Genomic DNA, 20,242 nt, shown 5'->3' on the forward strand with positions numbered 1-20,242 from the left:
ACACCATGGAAAAAGTTTGGGAATTGGGGAAGAGTGGGAGATGGGTCAGACTAGGGTGTGTGTAATGCAGTTTGGGCTAGTAATCTTTGCCCCGTAGTATTTAGAACAGAGGATAGGTTGAATAAGTATTTGTTCCCTGAGTGAAACCTGACAGGACCTGGGTGGGACTAGGGAAATGCACTGGTGCACATGGCCCCCTGGGTTTGCTTTGAACAGTTGTCCTGACCAGGGGTAAGTTCTACTCTTACCTAGGATGTTAGGAGGGGCTGGCTTGATTATTTTCTGTCTCTCCACCACACCTGGCCCAGCTGTGGAAGGAAAACTTCAGATATTTATAACTTCACAACCCTGTCCCTGAAAGCTGGACACACAAGTTTCTTTACTATAACTGGGACACAAGTGATTTTTCTTCTTAATGTGGCTCTAATCCTTACAGAAAGGAATTAGTGACAGCAACCTGAGGAATAATTATGGGGGATCAGCACCCCACACGTTCTTTGAAAACTGCTGGAGGTTGAGAGTGAGTGGGTGAAAGTTCCTCTGAGCACCATCTGTCAGAGAGAGAAACCAGATATTGGGGATATGCCTTCATTTTAACAGGTGGCAAGATGTTCACCTCGGGTTGGCAGCCTCCAGATCATTTCCCGTTTCTCTAACTTAGGAGGAAGCTGTGAAAGTCGCAGGCAAACGGGCTGAATGACTCATTTGATCCTGGACATTTCCTTCACTCCTAGGAAGTCTCAATATCTCTCTACTCGCGTTATTTAAGCATAACGATGAACACTCATCTGCTTCCCTCGCACCGTCAGCGAAGTCATCAGGCACGTGACGAAACTGCCGGCTGCAAGGGGCTCCATCCATTCCTGCACGCCTCCTCCATCCATCCACCCACCTACCCATCGCCCTTCCTGTTCTCCGTCTTACACTCCCATCGCCAGGCCTTCAGCGGCGCGCGCACCGCCGGGCCGGGTGTGCAAGGGCCCGGGCTGCGCGCGCTGGGGGCAGGGCGGCAGTTTCTCACAGCGGAGACTGTGGGGCGGCGGGGCCGGAGGGGCCGCGAGGCCGAGCGGAGCCGAGCCCCGCCCCCTAGCCAGCACCTACGGACGCCGGGTCCCACGTGACAGTCCCCTCCTCCCTCCCCAGTCGCGCGCACGGGCCGGGCGTCTCGGTCCCGCGCGCGCTCGTGGTCCGAGAGCCCGGGAGCAAAGCGAAGCGAAGGAGGGAGCGGCGGAGCGCGGGCCGTCAGAGCCCTGTGCCCGCGCGGAGGTGATGAAGCTGGCCGCGCGCTGACACCGCCGCACCCAGCCGCCGGGAAGAAGGCGCCTCGGGCCGCGACCTTCAGGAGAAGGTACGTGGCTGGGGGTGGGGGTTGGGGGGAGGCGGCGCCCCGGAGCCCCGCGACCCGGTCTTCGGGGCTGACACTGCCGCTGGCCCGGCTCCCGCGCGCGGCTCGGGCTCGCCTGCCATTTGCTGCCTCCGTGAGAGCCAAGCAGGCGAGCTGGGCTTGCTTGTTTTCCCCTCTGTGCCTGGTCACTTCCTGAGGCTTCCGCAGTTAGGTGCTGCTCACGGTGACCCAGGTAATTGCCTAAAGGGCCGACCTCCCGCCTGGTCTTGTTTCCGGGACACCTTCTGATGCCTTCTTGCAAAGGTTGGGCAGGGTTACGCCGTGACTTCCGAAGCCGAGTGGGCCGAGGGGAGAGGAGCCAGTGGCCGGCAGTGCAGGCAGGTGAAAGTCGGAGAAGCTGCCCTGCCTCTGTGCGGGAGACCTAGGGGAATGAAGACGAAACACATGACTGGAGAATGGCTCGGGGAATGGGCCTCTCTGATGCGCCTGCATGCGGGAAACTAGACAGACACCTGGGCGAAAGTGTGCTGCCACAGGGTGTTGCCTTTCTGCCCATTCGGGGAAAACACCGAAGATACTGTGGAGATGCAGTATTGGGAGAGAAGAGAACTCATAGGATGGAAATGGTAACCGTGGTTTGTTTTTTTTTTAGTGAGCCTTAAACACTTTAAAAAATGAGTACCCAGAAAATCAAGTCAATTAAAACCATAGTCAAATGACTATTTTAACTAAAAGATTGTCATTTCTTACTTATAATTCCCTGGGAGTACTGTAGGTGTAAATTCAGTTTTTTTGTTTTTTTTAAAAATCTATTTCTGTGCTATTTCTTGCAAGCCAGCCCCAGCATTTAAGCATGCTCCACTGTGGGATGGGTGCTGTGGATGGGGAAGATGAATCAAGAGTCAACCTTCTTAAGTACTACCATTAGGATCTCACTGATGTCTCTCTGACTTTTGCAGGGAGGACTGATAATTCCTGTATCTAAGAGTGGACCACGTGTGTGGTGACATGGCCCAGGGGAACAATTATGGGCAGACCAGCAATGGGGTGGCAGATGAATCACCCAACATGCTGGTGTACAGAAAGGTAAGGATTTCTTCACTTTCGTGGAAAAAGGGAAACTTCTGGCTTCCTTGAATTTTTTTTCCCTCAGATTGGAGTATATATCAATTTTGTGGCCTTAAGGATTCTCCAGATCCCCAGTGACTGCACATTATACTTGAGGATGATCTGACATTCTCAAGTAATGCATATGTGTAGAGACACAGTGAAGTAAATGAGGCTACTCATACTGTGTTCTCACACTTTCCCTGGTGATCTTACATAGATTAATCTGCAGTCAGCAATAGCAGCAAGTTTGAACATCCCACATATTTTGTTTGTTACATACATGATTTTATAGCATCTGTAATAGATTTTAGAAGCTTTTTCTTATACTCCTTCTAAGCATTTAAGTTATAATGATTATATAAATGTATAACATTTTAGAAATGAAAATAGACTACTTTGCAGTTCTGGGGCAAGAGTGAATGTGGCTGTGAATGTATGGGTGGTTTAATAATTTTACTTTTAACTAAACAATTCCAGTTTTTTTTTTTTTTTGTTAAATCTTAGCTTTAAAGCCACCATAATAAAGGTGTATTTGAATATTGTATGTGCTTCAGAGTGGTTGCTTAGGTAAGTTCATTCTGGTTATAGTCAACAATCTTACTAAAATTAAGGAAGCAGTATTTTTTATTTAACTTCTGTACCATTTGTTTCTATTGCATTTTATGCTGGAATTATTTTTCTTTAGCATATTATCTGTAGTGCTTATGGGGCAAGATTTCTTTAGTTAACACTAGCAATGGTAAAAAGGAAATCAGGCCTTGAAACGAAGGAAATTGTTAAAGATTTTGATAAGTGTGAGCCCATTGAAGAGTCTAGGATGAGTTTGCTAGAGGATCAGAGCTGGTTATGAATAAAGATGAAAAGCTTTCCACCTTGACCTATACTAAATGAAAACTCTCCTTCTGTGTGGGCCAGGATGATTAAGAGGTGGTGATGATATGTGTTTGAGGAAATCTTGTTATTGCTTTGATGTGAATATGCATGGGCATTCTGTCAATGCTAGCCTTGTAGACCGTAGTGTATTGTGTACCTGTGAATGCACTTTTGTGGGTCTGGGATAGCACAGTAAAACTTTTTTTTCCACAGGGAAAAAAAATTGCCTATTTTAGTCTTAAAGCATGCCAACTGGATAAATCAAGAAAATAATCCACTTGAGCCTAAGTTATTACTATTATTTTCCTACATTGATTGAAATTACTGGATATTTGCCCATTCTGCATAGATTTGGTTCTGAGAAGAACTATCTTGGGGGCAGTTATGTGTTTTTTAAAGAAGTTATAATATTCTTTATTGTTTTGTACGACTGAATATTGTAATATGCAAGATGTGAGAATTGTAAATTCTATCTTACAGGTTTGTGCAATGTCGAGAGTTGGACTTTTGTGAAATTATCAGTAGTTAGCTATTTTTGTTAGGTCAAACACTATATTCTCTGTTTCCCTATTAAAAGATCAGGGGCTGAATTGATTGGACATCTAACAGTTAATCTTGATTAGAAATAAAGTTAATGTGACATCAGTCTGTGTCTCATTTAGTCAGTTATCATGAGAATAAGTGAAAAATGAGGCTAGGAGTTTTATAGATAGTTATTGGATTATTTAGTGTACCTAAGCTTCATATTGCTAATTTTGAAACACTATAAATTGTTGTTTAGCATCAAATTGCCATTAGGGCTACTTATAAATTAACAGGTTATGATGACTTCAGGGAGAGAATGTAATGCCTCATTCTTTTAAGCATTGTTATTCTGTTGGGTAAGGTTGGAACTGCTTGTGCTACTTCTTTGCCCTCCTTTTCCTAGCTTTTTGTTTAGGGTAATGATACATACAATTTATTTCTAGAAAAGATTTCCCTGATAAATCATTGTTGGAAAAAAGTTGTTAACACCAGTAAATTTTACTCGGTGCTTAATTATGCATTGCCTGTCTATCCTTTTATTCTCTGAACATATATCTTTTTGTTTGCGATATAAATAATAATATATAAAGAAATACCAGATAATTTGTATAAAGAAACACAGTTGCTCTTGCTTATCATTTGCTGGTTACCAAGTCAAATGGTCCATGTCTGTAGGCAGACATACAACATGATGTCATGTGACCATTTTACCTCTGTTTTTTGTATCTTATGTGGGCTTTGACATTTAATATCTTCTCAGTAGAGGCCAGATTTTAATGTGAAGAACAGCGGAATAGTTGGAGAGGGGTAAAAAGGAAAGGAGTAGGTTGACTCCATATGTCAACTGCTCAACCTGCATGAAAGAATAAGCGACTTGTTACAAATGCTTATTAATCATGAAGTCAGTCAAAGGTTAGGAAAGAGCTTTAGCCTCACGGTATGTTGCTTAGTATCAGTGAAGAGAATGGATAGAGAGATTGCTGTTTTATCGATTCATGCCAATTTTCCACTTCTAGTTCACTGTTGAAACACAGTTCTTAAAGTGGGTTCTGTGTTCTCACCATTTCCCCTCCCTGCAAGCCACCTCTTGTTTACTGCCCAGGATTCTGATGGTTTATACCTACTAAAGATATGCATGTGCTGTTTCCATTTTTTCTCGGTAGGTTGTGAATGAGGTTTAGGAACATTCTTGTGCGGGATAGAAAACAGTGAATGGTTGTCAAAGTGTAATGCACAGAAAAGAGTTGGGATTTGTGAATTTCTTGTGTTCGTCTGATGTCCCTCCATTATGATTATCCTCATATGGATTATTGGAATTCCTCCAAATAATGGGAAAGTTCCAGGGATCTTTTTTCCATGGAGAATTCCTTAGCGATGTTCAGGAAAAATGTATTTTCAGTGGGTAGAACTATGATCCTCCAGGCAGAGTGAGTGCTGCCATAGTGAGGGCTACAGGCATTAGTAACACTGTTACCGACCAGGGTTCTTGGACTCCTTAATCAATAGAAATTGATAAGAGGCCAGATGAGAAATTCAGGCAAGGGTTTATTGGGACTCCCACTGCAGCACAGGGGGGTGAAAACAAGTAACAGCTCCCCTTGCTTGCTGCCTGAGTGGAGGGTGAGCTGGTCCCTTAAATGGGGTGAGGGTAGGGGTGGATCCTTGGGTCGGACTGGAGAGGAGGCTTGGGTCGTCTGCCCACTCCCTTGGTGGTGCTGGGTGCAGGGATCATGCACAGCACCCTGCTTTTGCTCTGGACACCTCAGAAGTGGCAGTTGGGTTTTTGGTCTTTTTGTATCTTCTTCATAATTTGCCCCAACTGCACATGCAGGCAGTTATTTTTAGTCCCTTATAGTTTCTTTGTATTCTGTTGCTCCAGGAGACGTTCGTCCAGGTGCAAGCACTGCAGCAAAGGGTCCCAGGTCCCAGCCTGTCTGAACACTGCCTCACAGTCAGGGTTGGTACCTGCAAATCAGTCTCGGATATTTGCCAGTACCTTCTTGGCTTAATGTGAGGGCTCTCTGTAGGCTTCATTTGATATCAGAGGTACATTAAAAAAATCCATGTGGGACAAAATATTTTCCTTACCAATTTTTCAATTTATAATGCTGCTTTTTTTTATAAGCAAGTGATTAAGTTAGAGTGGTTATGTCATTTTATGTATTTGAAAACATTCAAAAGTTTATAAAATGTGAAGCTTAACCACTTTTATTTCTGGGGCTTCCTAAGCTCCCTTCAGGTAGGCCTTAACTAGAATGGAATAGAAATAATCAACTTCCTTAAGAAGAGACCCACCTAGCTCCAACTCACCTTGGATTCAGACTAGCTTCTTGAAATGTATGTAGAGGTGAAAACTCAGAACTCAAACACTACTCTCATTCTTGATCTGCTTTGGGTAAAACTCTCATTCCTGGGGGTGGTACTAGCTGTAAAGGATCGCTGAGCTAGAACCCAGGGTTACAAGGAGACACATTCTAAATTTGGTGTCTGGCCAGCATGCTGCCCACTAGACAGTATACATCACTTTTTGTCCAGAAGCTGACATTCCTGCATTTGAAAAACAAAATTTCTAGGGCACCTTGGGGCCAGTATTTCATATTGGGTGGAATGCCGGCTTCTTACTAGCAAGAATGCTCAAAATGACCAATAATTTCTGTTATTATTGCAGCAACCGTTTATCCTCCGGTTGTCCGAAAAGAAAATGAAAATATTTTCCTCATTCACTGTTGTAGTGGAATGAACACATATTTTGGAAATAGCAAACCTATAAAGTTCACTATGCCTCTCCCCTCCCCCCCACCTTTTCCCTCATCCATCCTCTCTTCCCCTCCTCTCTCTTCATTTTCCATCTAGTCACTCTCATTCCGTTTGCTTCTTCCTTTGCACTTTTCAAAAACGACTTAAGCGGGGACTTCCCTGGTGGCCCAGCGGTTAAGACTCTGCACTCCCAAGGCAGAGGGCCCAGGTTTGATCCCTGGTCAGAGAACTAGAACTAGAACTAGTTGCATGCCGCAACTAAAGATCCCGTGTGCCTCAACTGAGACCCCATGCATCCAAATAAATAAATAAATATTAAAAAAAAAGACCTAGGGTGAAGATGTAATTTTCCCTGAGATGCTGCTCATTTTAATTGTGAAAGAGAAAATGATGTCTTTTGGAGATGAGAGCAGGTACCAGCTTGTTTGAGTACCTGTTATACACAGACATTCAGGTGCTTTTAAACTCGGTATCATATTGTGGTAGTGGCAAAAGGTTAGTCTTGAAAGATTAAGACTGCTCTATTTTTTGAAGAGTAAGATGGGACCACCGGCCTTTCTTACATAAAGGTGTAATGGGAGCTATCAGCCCAGTAGGAAGATGACCTCTGCTGATTGGCTTGACCTAGACATTGCCTTTGAAAGCTTTTTCTGAAGTCAGTCTGTTCTGTGAAAACAGATATATCTGCAAGAGAGGGAAGTGACTAGTTTTCTTCTTTGGAAAAGATTTAGTCACAGACATCACTAGTTTCTTAGTGGTGACTTAGCTGACATTTTTGGCACTAACTCAGTGCATTTGTCACTTCAGGATTGTCCAGTCTGGTCAACCTTGAAGGTGTCACATTCCTCCCTCCTCGAACTCCATTATGAAAAATAGCCTTTGACATTTTTGAACCTTAGTTATCTTGCTCTGTCTGGGTATAGGTTGCAGCTACATGTTAGTACAGTAAAGAATATTTCTAAGTGATAACCAGAGAAAGGCCTGTTAGAAAAGGAAGGAATGTTTGCAAATGGATAATCACAAAAGGCATTTAGGCCCCTCAGATTTCTAAATTAGGGGCTCAGATGGGAGGCGGGCATCAGAAAAATTCCATTTCTAAAAAATTCCAAAATGGAGTGTCTTCTATATGCATTATTTGAAAGCACCTTCCTAGACTAAAGGATGTTGTCTACTATAAATATGAATTTAATCTGTTTGAATCAAATGCAGACCTGTTTTTCCCTCAGTGACACAAATGTGTCCTGAGATAGGATAGGACCACCATCTATGATACTTCTGAGAAGTAGATAGAGACATTTTATGAGTAATAATTTAATGTTGAATTTTGGATAATAATTGAGTTCGGAGCAAGAAAGCCTTCCACGGTGGAGCTTTTTCCTCACCAGTTGTTGCTTATCAGTGCTATTTTTGGCATTAAGATAAGAATTTGTGGCCTGAATTTTATTTCCGTTTCTCACCTCCAACCTCCCCACATCTAATCGATCAGAGGAAAGTGCAGATGTAGAAAGGAGAAGCTATGAAGGGATTTTATTGCCTTATAATAGCCTTTGTGGCTCTATTGAGTGATGGAAAGCAGGGTATATTTCGGTAGTATGATTGATGGAATGTGGTCACTGCAGAGAATATGAAAATATTTTGGATTTGGATAGTTTAGTGACTTAATAATAAATATTAAGTCTCCTTGAAAACGATATTGTGGAAAACAAGCAGCACAAGTAATTGGCCCTTGCTCCCCCTTTCATAGCTGTGAAAAGGAAGCATTTGAATGTCAGAGTTACAGAGGCTTCTATCTTACAAAATATCAATCTAAGTATAAAATAATTGTAAATGTTAAAGTGGGTATGCGGTTCCTTAGGGAAAAAAAGACCCACTTCTCTGCCATTTGCCCAAGGCAATATGAAAATTTGACTTTCCCTCTTTTTAATTCCCTTTGTCTTGTGTCTAATTCAATTAACAAAGGTCTCAGGACATTTGAACTCTAATAGACAATCATGGAGGTTATTTCAGCTCCATTAAAATTGCCACATGGCCTAGGCTAGAAAAAATTTTGACTGGGGGGGCCTATCCAGGGAGATAAGTTGTTCTGTCTTCCGGAAAAATATGTAGGAAAATGGCAGCTTTGTTCTAGCTGGGTTCTTAGGAATAGTTTAGGAGCCTTCTTATGTTAGGTCCTTTCTGGTGATTAGCAAGTAAAATTTTCTTAAGGAGTCAGTGTGCCGAAGTAGAAGCATGTGCATTGCAGTTGGGCGGTTTTGGTTTTAAATCATGGCTCTGCCATTGTTTAGCTCTGCAGTTGTGGGTTAACAACCTAACTCCTTTCATTTCAGTTTCCTTATGTATAAAATGACAAAAAATAAGGAAATATTTCCTTCATAGTACTGTTTGATGATAAAATGAGGTAGCCTATGTTAGACCCTCAATGAATGTCTCAAAAATGCTATAATAATAATATAATTATACAATTATAATTACAACATAATTTATAATATATAATAGTTACATTATATATTATAATTGTAATAACTTCTTTTCTTATTACTATTTATTTAATGAAACACCTTGTATGTCCATGGGGTCCAATATGTTGCTATATTTTTTGATAAAGGTGAAAATGTGAACATTTTAACCACCTCCAGTCACGTCTTTCTGGTAGTTAAAAAGGCAGATTCTGTAAGATGCTTTGGTAATACCATTTTTATGACACAATGAGTGTCCTGTCTTATGTTATTAGTTCGATATAGCTAGCTTCTTCTATTTTTAATAAGCCCTTTGAATTATTATCTAATATATCTTTGAAGTCTGCATAGTTACTTAGATATTATGTAAACTCAATAAAGCCTTTGCATTCTGGAATTTCAGAGGTAAAAGGAAACTAAGAATTTATCCACTTTTTAACTTTGCAGATTATGAAATTTAAGATCAGAGAAGTAACATGATTTGTCTAAGGTCACACAGGTTGAATTCAGGTCTTTATTTGTCTTTCTGTGGTGTGTGTGTGTCTCTCTCTTAAAATAAATGCAGTAAGTCTTGTGTTTGTAGTTCGGTTTCAGTAAGAAATCAGCATCCTGGTTACTCTGTGGCATCCATGGATTATTCCAGGATATTTAATCACCCATTATAAATAGATTACTAGATTCCCTTTTCCCTTCAACTATAGTTTAGCATTTGGAGCCCCAGGAATGATAAGATTGGGAACTAGACTGACTGACCTACCCTGGTAGTAGTTCTGTTCTTGATTTGATCCTGACTGGAAGTTCTAGGCTGATGAAAACCCAGAATTTGATGCTCTGTGGCAACACTGTCCGATAGAGCTTTCTGTCATGATGGAAATATTCTGTGTACTGTCCAGTATAGTAGCTACTAGCCACAGAGGGTAGTTGAACACTTGAAATGTGATTAATGTGACCAAGGACTTGAATTATAAATTATATTTAATTTTAATTCATTATAATTTAAATTTAAATAGCCCCCTGTGGCTAGTGGCTATTATATTTGATAGCATAGTGATTATGGAATAAAGACCTTTGGAAAAACAGCATCAAACCCAAGAGAAGAGATAAAAGAAAATGCTATACTTAGCTTGAGACTTGGCATGCAGTGCTTGTAACAAAGTAGAGCCCAGCAAACAATTTTTTAAAATAATAATACAGATGTAAGGTTTTAAAGGAGGACCATGGTCTGCTATGGAGTTATTAGGAGATATTATAATAAATGACACCAAGGGCTGATGTTTTGTTATTTTTCATCCTATGGAAACTTTAAGTTGTCTGCAGAGGCTGGCCCTCCAAAGGTCAGATGATAGGGGCTGTCTTTCAGTAAGACTGAAGTCTGCATATACCATGAATATTCCAGGAAGTGCACTCGCAGCATCTCAGATGATTTGCTGACGTTGAAAGTATTCCAATTAATTTCTGTCTTATGGTGTCTCAGACATGCATCATAGCCATTCCAATTCCTAATAAGACTGAGGGAAAACCAGAAGCCCTGGGTAAAAGGGATTTAAAGTGGTTGGAATCCTTGTTCAGAATTTAAAATTGGGTTATAAAGAAATCCATTTTTTTTAAGCTCACTTCTCTTTCATATGTCTCAGAATGTTGAAAGGAAGACAGTAGTCTAGGGGAAGTAGTAATTCATGACAGAGTGACAGAGTCTCCAAGTCAGAAGGGCTAGATGTGAATTCCTGCTCTGCCCCTGACTGGCTGTGTAAGTTTGGGCAAGTGTGTTAACTTCTCCTAGAGACTACTTTACAGAATCATTGAAAAGATGAAGTATAAGTGAGAATGTTTGACTGAGAGTGATTGACAGGTAATACAGACTCTTTTTAGGAATTGTGGAAGTTACTGAGGTTCCTTGCAAGAATAAACTTTGCAAAACTCTCCTTGACAAGTCTTCCCTGCTTGCTGAGTGTCCCCATGGCTGTAGGTCATTTAGGAGTCCATCTAACATGCTTTCCCCCATTTGGTCATTGCTGGAAGATGTCAAGACCAATATAAATCTACATAACCATGTTTGGCCACACAGAAGCTTTTGAACGTTAGGCAAAAGGTTAGTAGAAAGTTTTTCTCTAGTACAGAAATCTAGGGAAGTTTTTCACCTTTAATATTTAAAATGATGTATACCAAAGCATTTTGAAGAAAATTAAGTACACATAGAACATATTATTAATAATATTTCTCTTGCTGAACTTTTTTAAGATGCATTTCCTCTGGAAATTCATGCCATTTGTCACTTGCTCTGTTTTATATTTAGTATTTTGGGTTTTGACTTTTGGTTTATTGTTAATTAGAATAGTTGTCATTTATTGAGTGTCAAGGCCTTTACCTGTATTACCTGATTTCCTTAAAATATGTTGCACGTTGATTTATTAGCATCCTGTTTTTCTAATAAGAAAGCTGAAACTGACTTATGCAGACTATGTGACTGCCCAAGATTGCTCAGGGATTAGTAACAGAGCTGGTGAGCTCCACGAGGGTGGAGACTCCTATCTTTCAGTGCTGTGTTCCCAGCACCTAGAAAAATGGCACATAATAGGTGTTTCTGAATATTGAGTGCCTAAGCACATGAATCAATGAGTGAATAAATGAATGAATGCTTGATCCAAAGACCGTATTCTTGCCTCTTCACTGTGTTGCTTCCATTTAAGTTAGTGAATGGACAGCACACTCAAAATTCAGTTCTGTACACCATACATTGAGCCTCAGCTCTGATTGGGCCTTGTGTGGGCATTGGGGATAGAGTTGTGGTCTAGACAGATAGGGTTTGAGCCCTCACTGAGCTTATTTTACAGTGGTGAGGACAGATGTCAGACAATAGGGTTTGAGCCCTCACTGAGCTTATTTTACAGTGGTGAGGACAGATGTCAGACAACTTATCGTAGAGTGATTACTGCTGTGAAAAGGGAAGAACTGGCTGTTAGGAAAATGTATTTATATTGGCTCATCTGGTTTCTAAAATAAATATTATGTTGATATGTATCTTCTGTTTGCAGTTCTGTGTGCTTAGCACAGTGCCCAAAGTGCCCAGCTTCTGACACTTAGTAAGTGCTCAATAAATGAACTAAATTGAGCTAAGCTAATGTTGAAAGTCTTCAGAGGTTTATGGAGACAGAGGAGGCAAGAGTGTTGATCTTATCCCTTAGAAAACCAAATGTCTCCTTCCATAGACTTAAAATTTACTTAATACTTGTGAACTTTAATGAAATTACTTTGCCTCTTTGAGTCCCGGTTTCCTCCTCTGAAAAATGGAGATAGTAATAATAATAATGATAAGTTATTATAAATAGTGCATGTAAAGCTTGGATAAGTAGGAAACATTTAATATATGTTAACTATTACTTATAAATGCTGCCCCAAAAGGATTTCTCTATAAGTGGAAGTGATGGCATATAAAGAGGATTTCCCTTTAAAATTTGTCTTTCTTATACATATTTTAGAATTTAGAACTTGCTGCTCTTCATTGGCTCTTGATGATTTTGTTTCAAGCTGTTTCATATGGTAAATGTACAATAAATATTAAAAATTTTTCATCTTACACAATTCAAACAAATATAAAAGTAGAGAAAAATAATATAAAGAATCTTCATGTACCCATCACATCGTGTCAACAATTCTTAACTGCTGGTAAATCTTGTTTCATTTATGCTTCCTCACTTCGGATTTCCCCCAGTTGGTTATTTTGAAGCAAATCTCAGAAAATATATCATTTAAGATATAAATTCTTTAGTGTGTATAAGTACTTTTAAGGAAGATAAAGGTAAATAAAATGATAATTTGTCCTAGGTCCTTAAAATAATGGCATATTTTACTCCATGAGCTTTATCATTTTTTCATATTGCTCAAATGGGTCTATCATTCTTTCTCTTTCTTTGTGGTGAAATACATCTAACATAAAATTTACCATTTTAAACATTTTTACATGTATAGTTCAGTGGCATAAAGTACATTCACAATGTTCTGCAACTATCAGCACCATCCATCTCCAGAACTTTTTTCATCTTCCCAAGCTGAGACTCTGTACCCATTAAACAGCAATTCCCCATTCTCCTCTCCCTCAACCCCTGACAATCACCCTTCTACTCTCTGGCTCTATGAATTTCACTACTCTTTTTACCTCATATAAGTGGAATTATGCAGTATTCTTTTGTGACTGGCTTATTTCACTTAGTATAATTTCCTCAAGATGCATTCATGTTATAGCATGTGTCAGAATTTTCTTCCTTTTTAAGGCTGAAAAATACTCCATTGTATGTATATACCACATTTTGTTTATCCTTTCATACGTGGATGGGCATTTGGGTTACTTCCACCTTTGACTATTGTGCTAATGCTGCAGTGAACATTGGTGTATAAATATCTGTTCGAGTCCATGCTTTTAATTCCCAGAATCGGAATTGCTGGATCATATGGTTATCATATTTCTAATTTTTTGAGTAACCACCATATTGTTTTTCATAGTGGCTACACTGTTTTACATTCGTACCAGCAGTGCACAAAGGTTACAACTTCTTCACATTCTCACCAACACTTGTTATTTTTGATAGTAGTTATACTAATGGGTATGAAGTGACATCTCTTTGTGGTTTTGCATTTCCCAAATGGTTGAGCATCTTTTGCTTATTGGCTATTTTCATATCTTCTTTGGAGAGTTTGTGAACTTTTAAAGAGATTTGATTGTCTGCAGTGAGGAATGGTTTGACCTATGAACTACATGACCACTTAGATTTATGTCTAACCAAAATTCTGTTACTTTTGTTTGGGTTTCTGAGTTACCTTTTTAATAATGGGGAGATCTTTAAAGTCCTTTCTATCCTTAGCTTCCAAGTTTACAGTTAAAGTGAAACTTCCATAATTGACTCTTTTGGGTGATGGTAGTGATGAAGCTTAATGAATAAAAAAATTAAAAATAATAGCACATTTGAAAATGAATTCAGTTTTATTTGTTTTGAATCTATGAAGTAACTGCTTTTGGGGCTATTGGGATGGGACAGGCAGTCCACATCTTTTAAAGAATCTTGTAAATGTTTTAAAGAATATTCCAGACTCTCTCAAATTTGAATATTTATTGTCTTTCTTTGACTTTTATTTAGTCTTTCCATCCTTTTATTCCCAGTACATTGAAGTTTGGAAAATGTTAGTGAATATAGAGCACTCACTTTATTCTGAAGGTAAGAATAGAGATATAATTGATTTTAACCAGAAAAGTTACTATTCATTTAGATTAGTATAGAAAGATAATTTCAAATGAATTTCTCTTTTCATCTTAAATCTTGTTTTTATGCAGTTGTATATTCTTTTCATAACATTTCTTTTAACTGATTTGAACTGATTAACTGATTTGAAGATGTCTTAGTATAGGTCATGTGGGATGAGACTTTCAGTGGCTTCAATCAAAAGAACTTTATCTATTGGAAATGTGTTCTAGCATTCCCCATTGCTGTCTTACTCTGAAAGTTTACTAGAAACTAATTAATTTACTTGTACACTATGATTTGTTTGACTTGTACCCTATTGATTTGTTTGACTCAAAGCTCATTATCACTTTATAAAACTGTGGTAAACCCCTCTGTCCTTGATATTTCTTTTCCTCTTCTTCTGTAGTAATAGCACTCTGCATTTTCATCTAGGCACATGGCCACTAGAATAAAGATTGCATTTCTCAGACTCCCAGGCAGCTAGTCATGGCCATTTGATATATTCTGGCCAATGAGATGTAAACAGAAGAGGTGTATATAGTATCTGGGAAGTACACTTAAAGAAAGGGAGTATACCTTTCTTTTTTCCTTTTCTTACTCTTCCTGGCTAGAATGCAGTCATCTTGGCTGGGAGGTAGAAGCTGAGAGTTATGGATGGCAGAACAACAAAAGGGAATGAACCTGGGTCCCTGATGATTATAGAGTCAGCATACAAACCTGACCTGCCTACATAATTCTATGTTAGAGAAAAATTAAAAATTAATTAAAAATTAAAAATTCTTCTTCTATTTTTTTAAAAGATTTTTTTAGAGCAATTTTAGGTTTACAACAAAATTGAGAGGAAGGTACAGAGATTTCCCATATAATCCCTACCCTACTTAACCAACCTTATTATCAACATTATTCATCAGAGTGGTAGATTTTTACCAAGGATGAACCTATACTGATACATCATAATCACCCAAAGTTCATAGGCTACCTTAGGATTCACTATTGATGTTGTACCTTCTGTGGTTTGAACAAAATATATAACGACATGTATCCATCATTATAATATCATACAGAGTAGTTTTATTGCCATCTTTATGTCTTCTTTAAGATACTATGATTTGGATTTTCTGTTACTTGCGACCAAACCAAATTCTAACCAACTCAACAGCTACATCCGAAACCTTTTATTTTTAATCTGTAAGATAGTAATAGGGAAAAAGTTTTTTTTTGAAATATACGTTTCTTGTTTTATTTTATAAACTTTTTTAAAAAATTAATTAATTTATTTATTTTTGGCTGTGTTGGGTCTTCGTTTTTGTGCGAGGGCTTTCCCCAGTTGCGGCAAGCGGGGGCCACTCTTCATCGCGGTGCACGGGCCTCTGGCTGTTGCGGCCTCTCGTTGCGGAGCACAGGCTCCAGCCGCGCAGGCTCAGTAGCTGTGGCTCACGGGCTTGGTTGCTCCGCGGCATGTGGGATCCTCCCAGACCAGAGCACGAACCCGTGTTCCCTGCACTGGCAGGCGGACTCTCAACCACTGCGCCACCAGGGAAGCCCTTGTTTTATTTTAAAAGCAACCTATTTGCTTTCTAGGAATAAATCTAGTTTCTTTTAAATAATATAATTGAGAAATTCTGCCACATTAATTATGTAAACAGTTCAATTTAATTTAGTAAATATTTATTGAACAATTGTTTTGTGCTAGGTAATTTTGCTAGACGTGTCGGGGGTAAAGAATCAGTGATGAAAATCATATATTCTTTATCAGAGCACTTTACAATCCCAAGATTGGAGGATCAACAGTTTTACAGTTAATTTCATGTATGTATATGTGTATGTGTAAAACCTCATAAAATTGATGGTGCACTTATTAAATTTTTTATTATTTATTTATTATTTTAAAAGATTTGTTTATTATTTATTTATTTATTTACTTTATTTTGGGTTGCGTTGGGTCTTAGTTGGGGCACACGGGATCTTCACTGAGGCATGCAGAATCTTTCGTTGTGGCGGGCGAGCTTCTCCTTAGTTGTGGTGTGCAGGTTTTTCTCTTCTCTAGTTGTAGCATGCAGGTTTTCTCCTCTCTAGTTGTGGCGTGCAGTCTCCAGGGCACATGGGCTCTGTAGTTGTGGCGCGCAGGTTCCAGAGCGTGTGGGCTCTGTAGTTTGCAGCACTCAGGCTCTCTAGCTCAGTAGTTGTGGCGTGCGGGCTTAGTTGCCCCACGGCATGTGGGATCTTAGTTCCCTGACCAGGGATCGAACCCTCATCCCCTGCGTTGTAAGGCGGATTCTTTACCACTGGATCACCAGGGAGGTCCCTTACTCAATTTTTTAAAAATTCTTATTTTCCTATGAGGAAACCAAGGCCTGGAAAGGTTATTTGCCCATGTCAAAAAATAAATGCACATTAAAACCATATGTTTCATTTTATTGCCAATTAAATATGCTAGGTATAAGAGGAAACACTTTTAAAAAATTTGAATTTATTTCTTTACCTTAGAAATTACTCATATAACAGATTTGATAGCTGAAGATGCTCTTCTTGCAATGTCTTTTTAGCTGATTTGAAAATGGAATCATTTTACATACTAAAACACAAGCTACTTAAAGTTGTAGACCTAGGCCAGTACTGCCTAAATTTATTTGAACACTATATATGAGCCTTGTTTTATGCTTATAAAAAATTTTATAAGCATTTTGTTGAGCATATTTATGAAAAAGAATTACCCTTCTTGGTAGCGTCTTAGTAGGAAATTGTACATTCTTAACCATGCAGATGAGATGCTGAGTTGAATTTTAACAAAGAGAGTCAAGTAAGTGCAATGAAAACAATTTATTTACACCATCTATTCCATCAATCTGTGGTGCCCGAGTATATCAGAAATACCCACACAACAAAGCAAAATATAGACATTTCTGCTGTGGCATAATAAGTTCCACTAAAAAAGCCCCACACTCTGCAAAATCACGCACTAAAAATAACTGGCATTTTGAAGGAAATAGAATTGGAATAGATCACTCAAAATGTTTTAACCACCAAAACATTTAATGTTATAATTAAGCAATAACCAAAACAATCTTATTAAAAATTCTAGCATGGCTATAAAAACATGCTAACTTCCCTATAAGTAAAGAAATAACACAGTAATACAAGCCTTTACCTTTAGAAAATACAGGAGAGGGTGGCTTGATGGAAGAGTATATAAGGAAGTATTGCCTGCTGAATTATGAAAACAAGGACAGAGGGACATAAGCAGCAGAATTTGCAGGTAGAGGAGCAGTGACAGCCTTACTATGAAATGGTTCTGGCTCCTTATCTAGTGTTTGCTTGTTTGTTTTGTACAAATATATGAGAGAAATGTGCAATAAACCCTTTTGAAACCTAGCATTTAGCCAGACTGAGCCAAGAGGAAGAATGGGTCATGTGAGCAGTGCTACATTCCTCCAGGGCTTGCTGCACCCACTATGTGTATACTTTGTGTTTGGCTGTTGTGTTGTGGTGGCACAAAACGTAATGTGCTAAGAAATATTGTACATGAACCCATGGGGCTTCTATGTTGGTCTGACATAATTCCCTGGTTTACCAATGGGCTAATTCTTGCTATGGAAATACACTCTGTGTGAAACACACTACATCAAATGATTGTTAAACTCCTCACTGTTGAGCGAGGGAGACTTGCCCAGTCCAGGCAAGAAAAAAAGCAAGTGTGTTTGAACTAAGGGTGGTGCAAGGAAAGGAGGCAGAGAAGGTGAACAATGGGTAGATAAAGGCAGACAAGGGAAGGTGAATGCTTTGAGAACACACTGTTTGCCATGTGTGATTTTATTTGATTTTCGTAACAGTCCTATGAGGGGGGTACTGTTCCCTCATTCTACATATTAGGGGAATGAGGCCCAGAGAGGGTAAAGACTTGGCCCAAGATCGCACAGATAGAAAATGGTGGTGTCAGGATTTGAAATCAAGTCTGTGTAACCCCAAATCCTGTGTTTTACAAACTATAGCAGGTGACTTCCCTACTGGGTTGGAATATGGGCCCTGTAGCCCGTGTCTTGAAGGCAGTGGGCCACACTTCTGTGGCTTTGTGAACTTAGGGAATCTTTTAAACTCCCTGAGCCTCTTTTTCCTCACAAATGGAGGTGCTAGGAATAGCCACTTCAGAGGATTATTGTGACAATTATATATGATTACACACGTAGAAGTGTTTTACAAATGCGTAAACATTATGCAAGCAATAAAGCATCTTATTTTCTCTCCACGAAACTTCCAGCTCTTTACATTAAAAATGGTTATAGGGCTTCCCTGGTGGCGCAGTGGTTGAGAGTCTGCCTGCTGATGCGGGGGACACGGGTTCGAGCCCTGGTCTGGGAGGATCCCACATGCCACGGACCAGCTGGGCCCGTGAGCCACAACTACTGAGCCTGCGCGTCTGGAGCCTGTGCCCCGCAACGGGAGGGGCCGCGATGGTGAAAGGCCCGCGCACCGCGATGAAGAGCGGTCCCTGCACCGCGATGAAGAGTGGCCCCCACTTGCCGTAACTAGAGAAGGCCCTCGCACGAACCGAGGACCCAACACAGCCACAAAAAAAATTTAAAAAAGAAATAAATAAATAAAGTAGCTATAAAAAAAAAAAATGGTTATAAATGGTTTTTTAAGATTATAGGCTTAGTAGTTTATATAGTCACAAGTTAAAAAGCAGAAAGAGGAAAGTCCCTGGGAAGTTTGGTTCCAAAGCAAAACGCTTCTGTATGTTAAGTAAACTGAAGGAGGGAACTGTTGATTCCAGCTGCAGATACTGCTTGCATGTGTGCTTATTTTTTTTTATCTTTTTGGTTCTTTAAGAAGAGGATCTGGTTCTGGTTTCCCTTGTGTCCCTAGAGAAACTAACGTATCACCTGGCAGATTTAGTGGATATTTAATAACTGTCTGACAGATTTAGGACTGTGTGAAGGAAGAAAGAGAATTGTGGTTAAAATTTTTACAACAGATTCAAAATATTTGTTTCTACTATTTTATTAAAAAGTAGTTCCACAAACTAAGACAAAAATGGCAGTTTCTCAGTTTGCTTTGTAAGTTGTTAATAGCAGTGGCATTTGCTGCAATCTCAAGAGTGTTTAAATAGCCATTTAAGCCCTTACAGAGTAAAAAGTACGTTGGACTAATCTGAAGTCCCTGGTTCCGACTTTGCTTATCATTACTAGCTGGTTGGTTTGAACAATCTGGGTCTTAATTCTTTGCTTTGTGAAACGTGCGTGTGTTTGTGCATGTGGGAAGGGCATAGCTGATGTAAAGATGCTTTCCAAGCAGTGCTAACGTTTCAAGGTATGATTCAAGGTGCTGGAATAACTTCCCATACTCCCCCAGTAACCTGAGAGATATAATCCATCTCTCAAGGTTATAGACCACCCTATTACAAGTGGGCTTAGTCTTTAGTTTCTTGCTGTGCTGTTTCATTTTATTTGGTTTAGCCTTTCTTATTAATGTGGAGATTGGAATAATCAATGTGCAGGAAATTAATTGTCTCGTGGATATTATTTTTGATTGTTTGGAACATTTGACTGGCAAAACCTAGTGCCCCTGCCTGCTAATTGTTAATGACTCCTAATATGTCGTAATTTAATAATGCTTGTGGAAATTAATGTTTGCTTTCTTTTGTATTTGCATATATTAGAGCCTTTGCATAAATCAACTGATGATTCTAGAAGTGATTTTATAGCTAGAACTACTGATATGGATTTTTGCCAAGACATGGCCTTTTTCATTGCAGTTTCCTCTTTTTATAAAAATACAAAATGGTCATAGTATTCAAAGGAAACTGAAAAATCCATGGACTTTCTTAATGCTACTTTTTAAAAACTACATTAGAGAAGGAAACTTTTATCAGTTGAGTGGCTATTGCTGTTTGGGAGGAATGCTCTGTTTGCCCCTGCTCACTGTATTGCCCTATGATATACAAA

General features: G+C 39.4%; 1 protein-coding gene across 5 annotated transcripts in view; it reads left to right on the forward strand.

Annotated features, from left to right (window-relative positions):
- The first annotated feature begins 998 nt into the window (after window positions 1-998).
- Window positions 999-20,242, forward strand: part of RGS7 (regulator of G protein signaling 7) — a 584,795-nt gene continuing 565,551 nt past the window's right edge. For 2 of the 5 annotated variants that reach the window (XM_057553519.1, XM_057553530.1), the window contains exons 1-2: window positions 1,002-1,348; window positions 2,305-2,431. In XM_057553519.1, coding sequence (XP_057409502.1) covers window positions 2,354-2,431 — 78 coding nt within the window. In that variant the 5' untranslated portion in view covers window positions 1,002-1,348; window positions 2,305-2,353. Of the gene's footprint in view, window positions 1,349-2,304; window positions 2,432-20,242 lie in introns of all 5 variants that reach the window. The other 3 variants (XM_057553541.1, XM_057553532.1, XM_057553524.1) reach the window with 3 other exon arrangements.

Source organism: Balaenoptera acutorostrata, chromosome 1 (assembly GCF_949987535.1).
Source record: "Balaenoptera acutorostrata chromosome 1, mBalAcu1.1, whole genome shotgun sequence".
NCBI lineage: Eukaryota > Metazoa > Chordata > Mammalia > Artiodactyla > Balaenopteridae > Balaenoptera > Balaenoptera acutorostrata.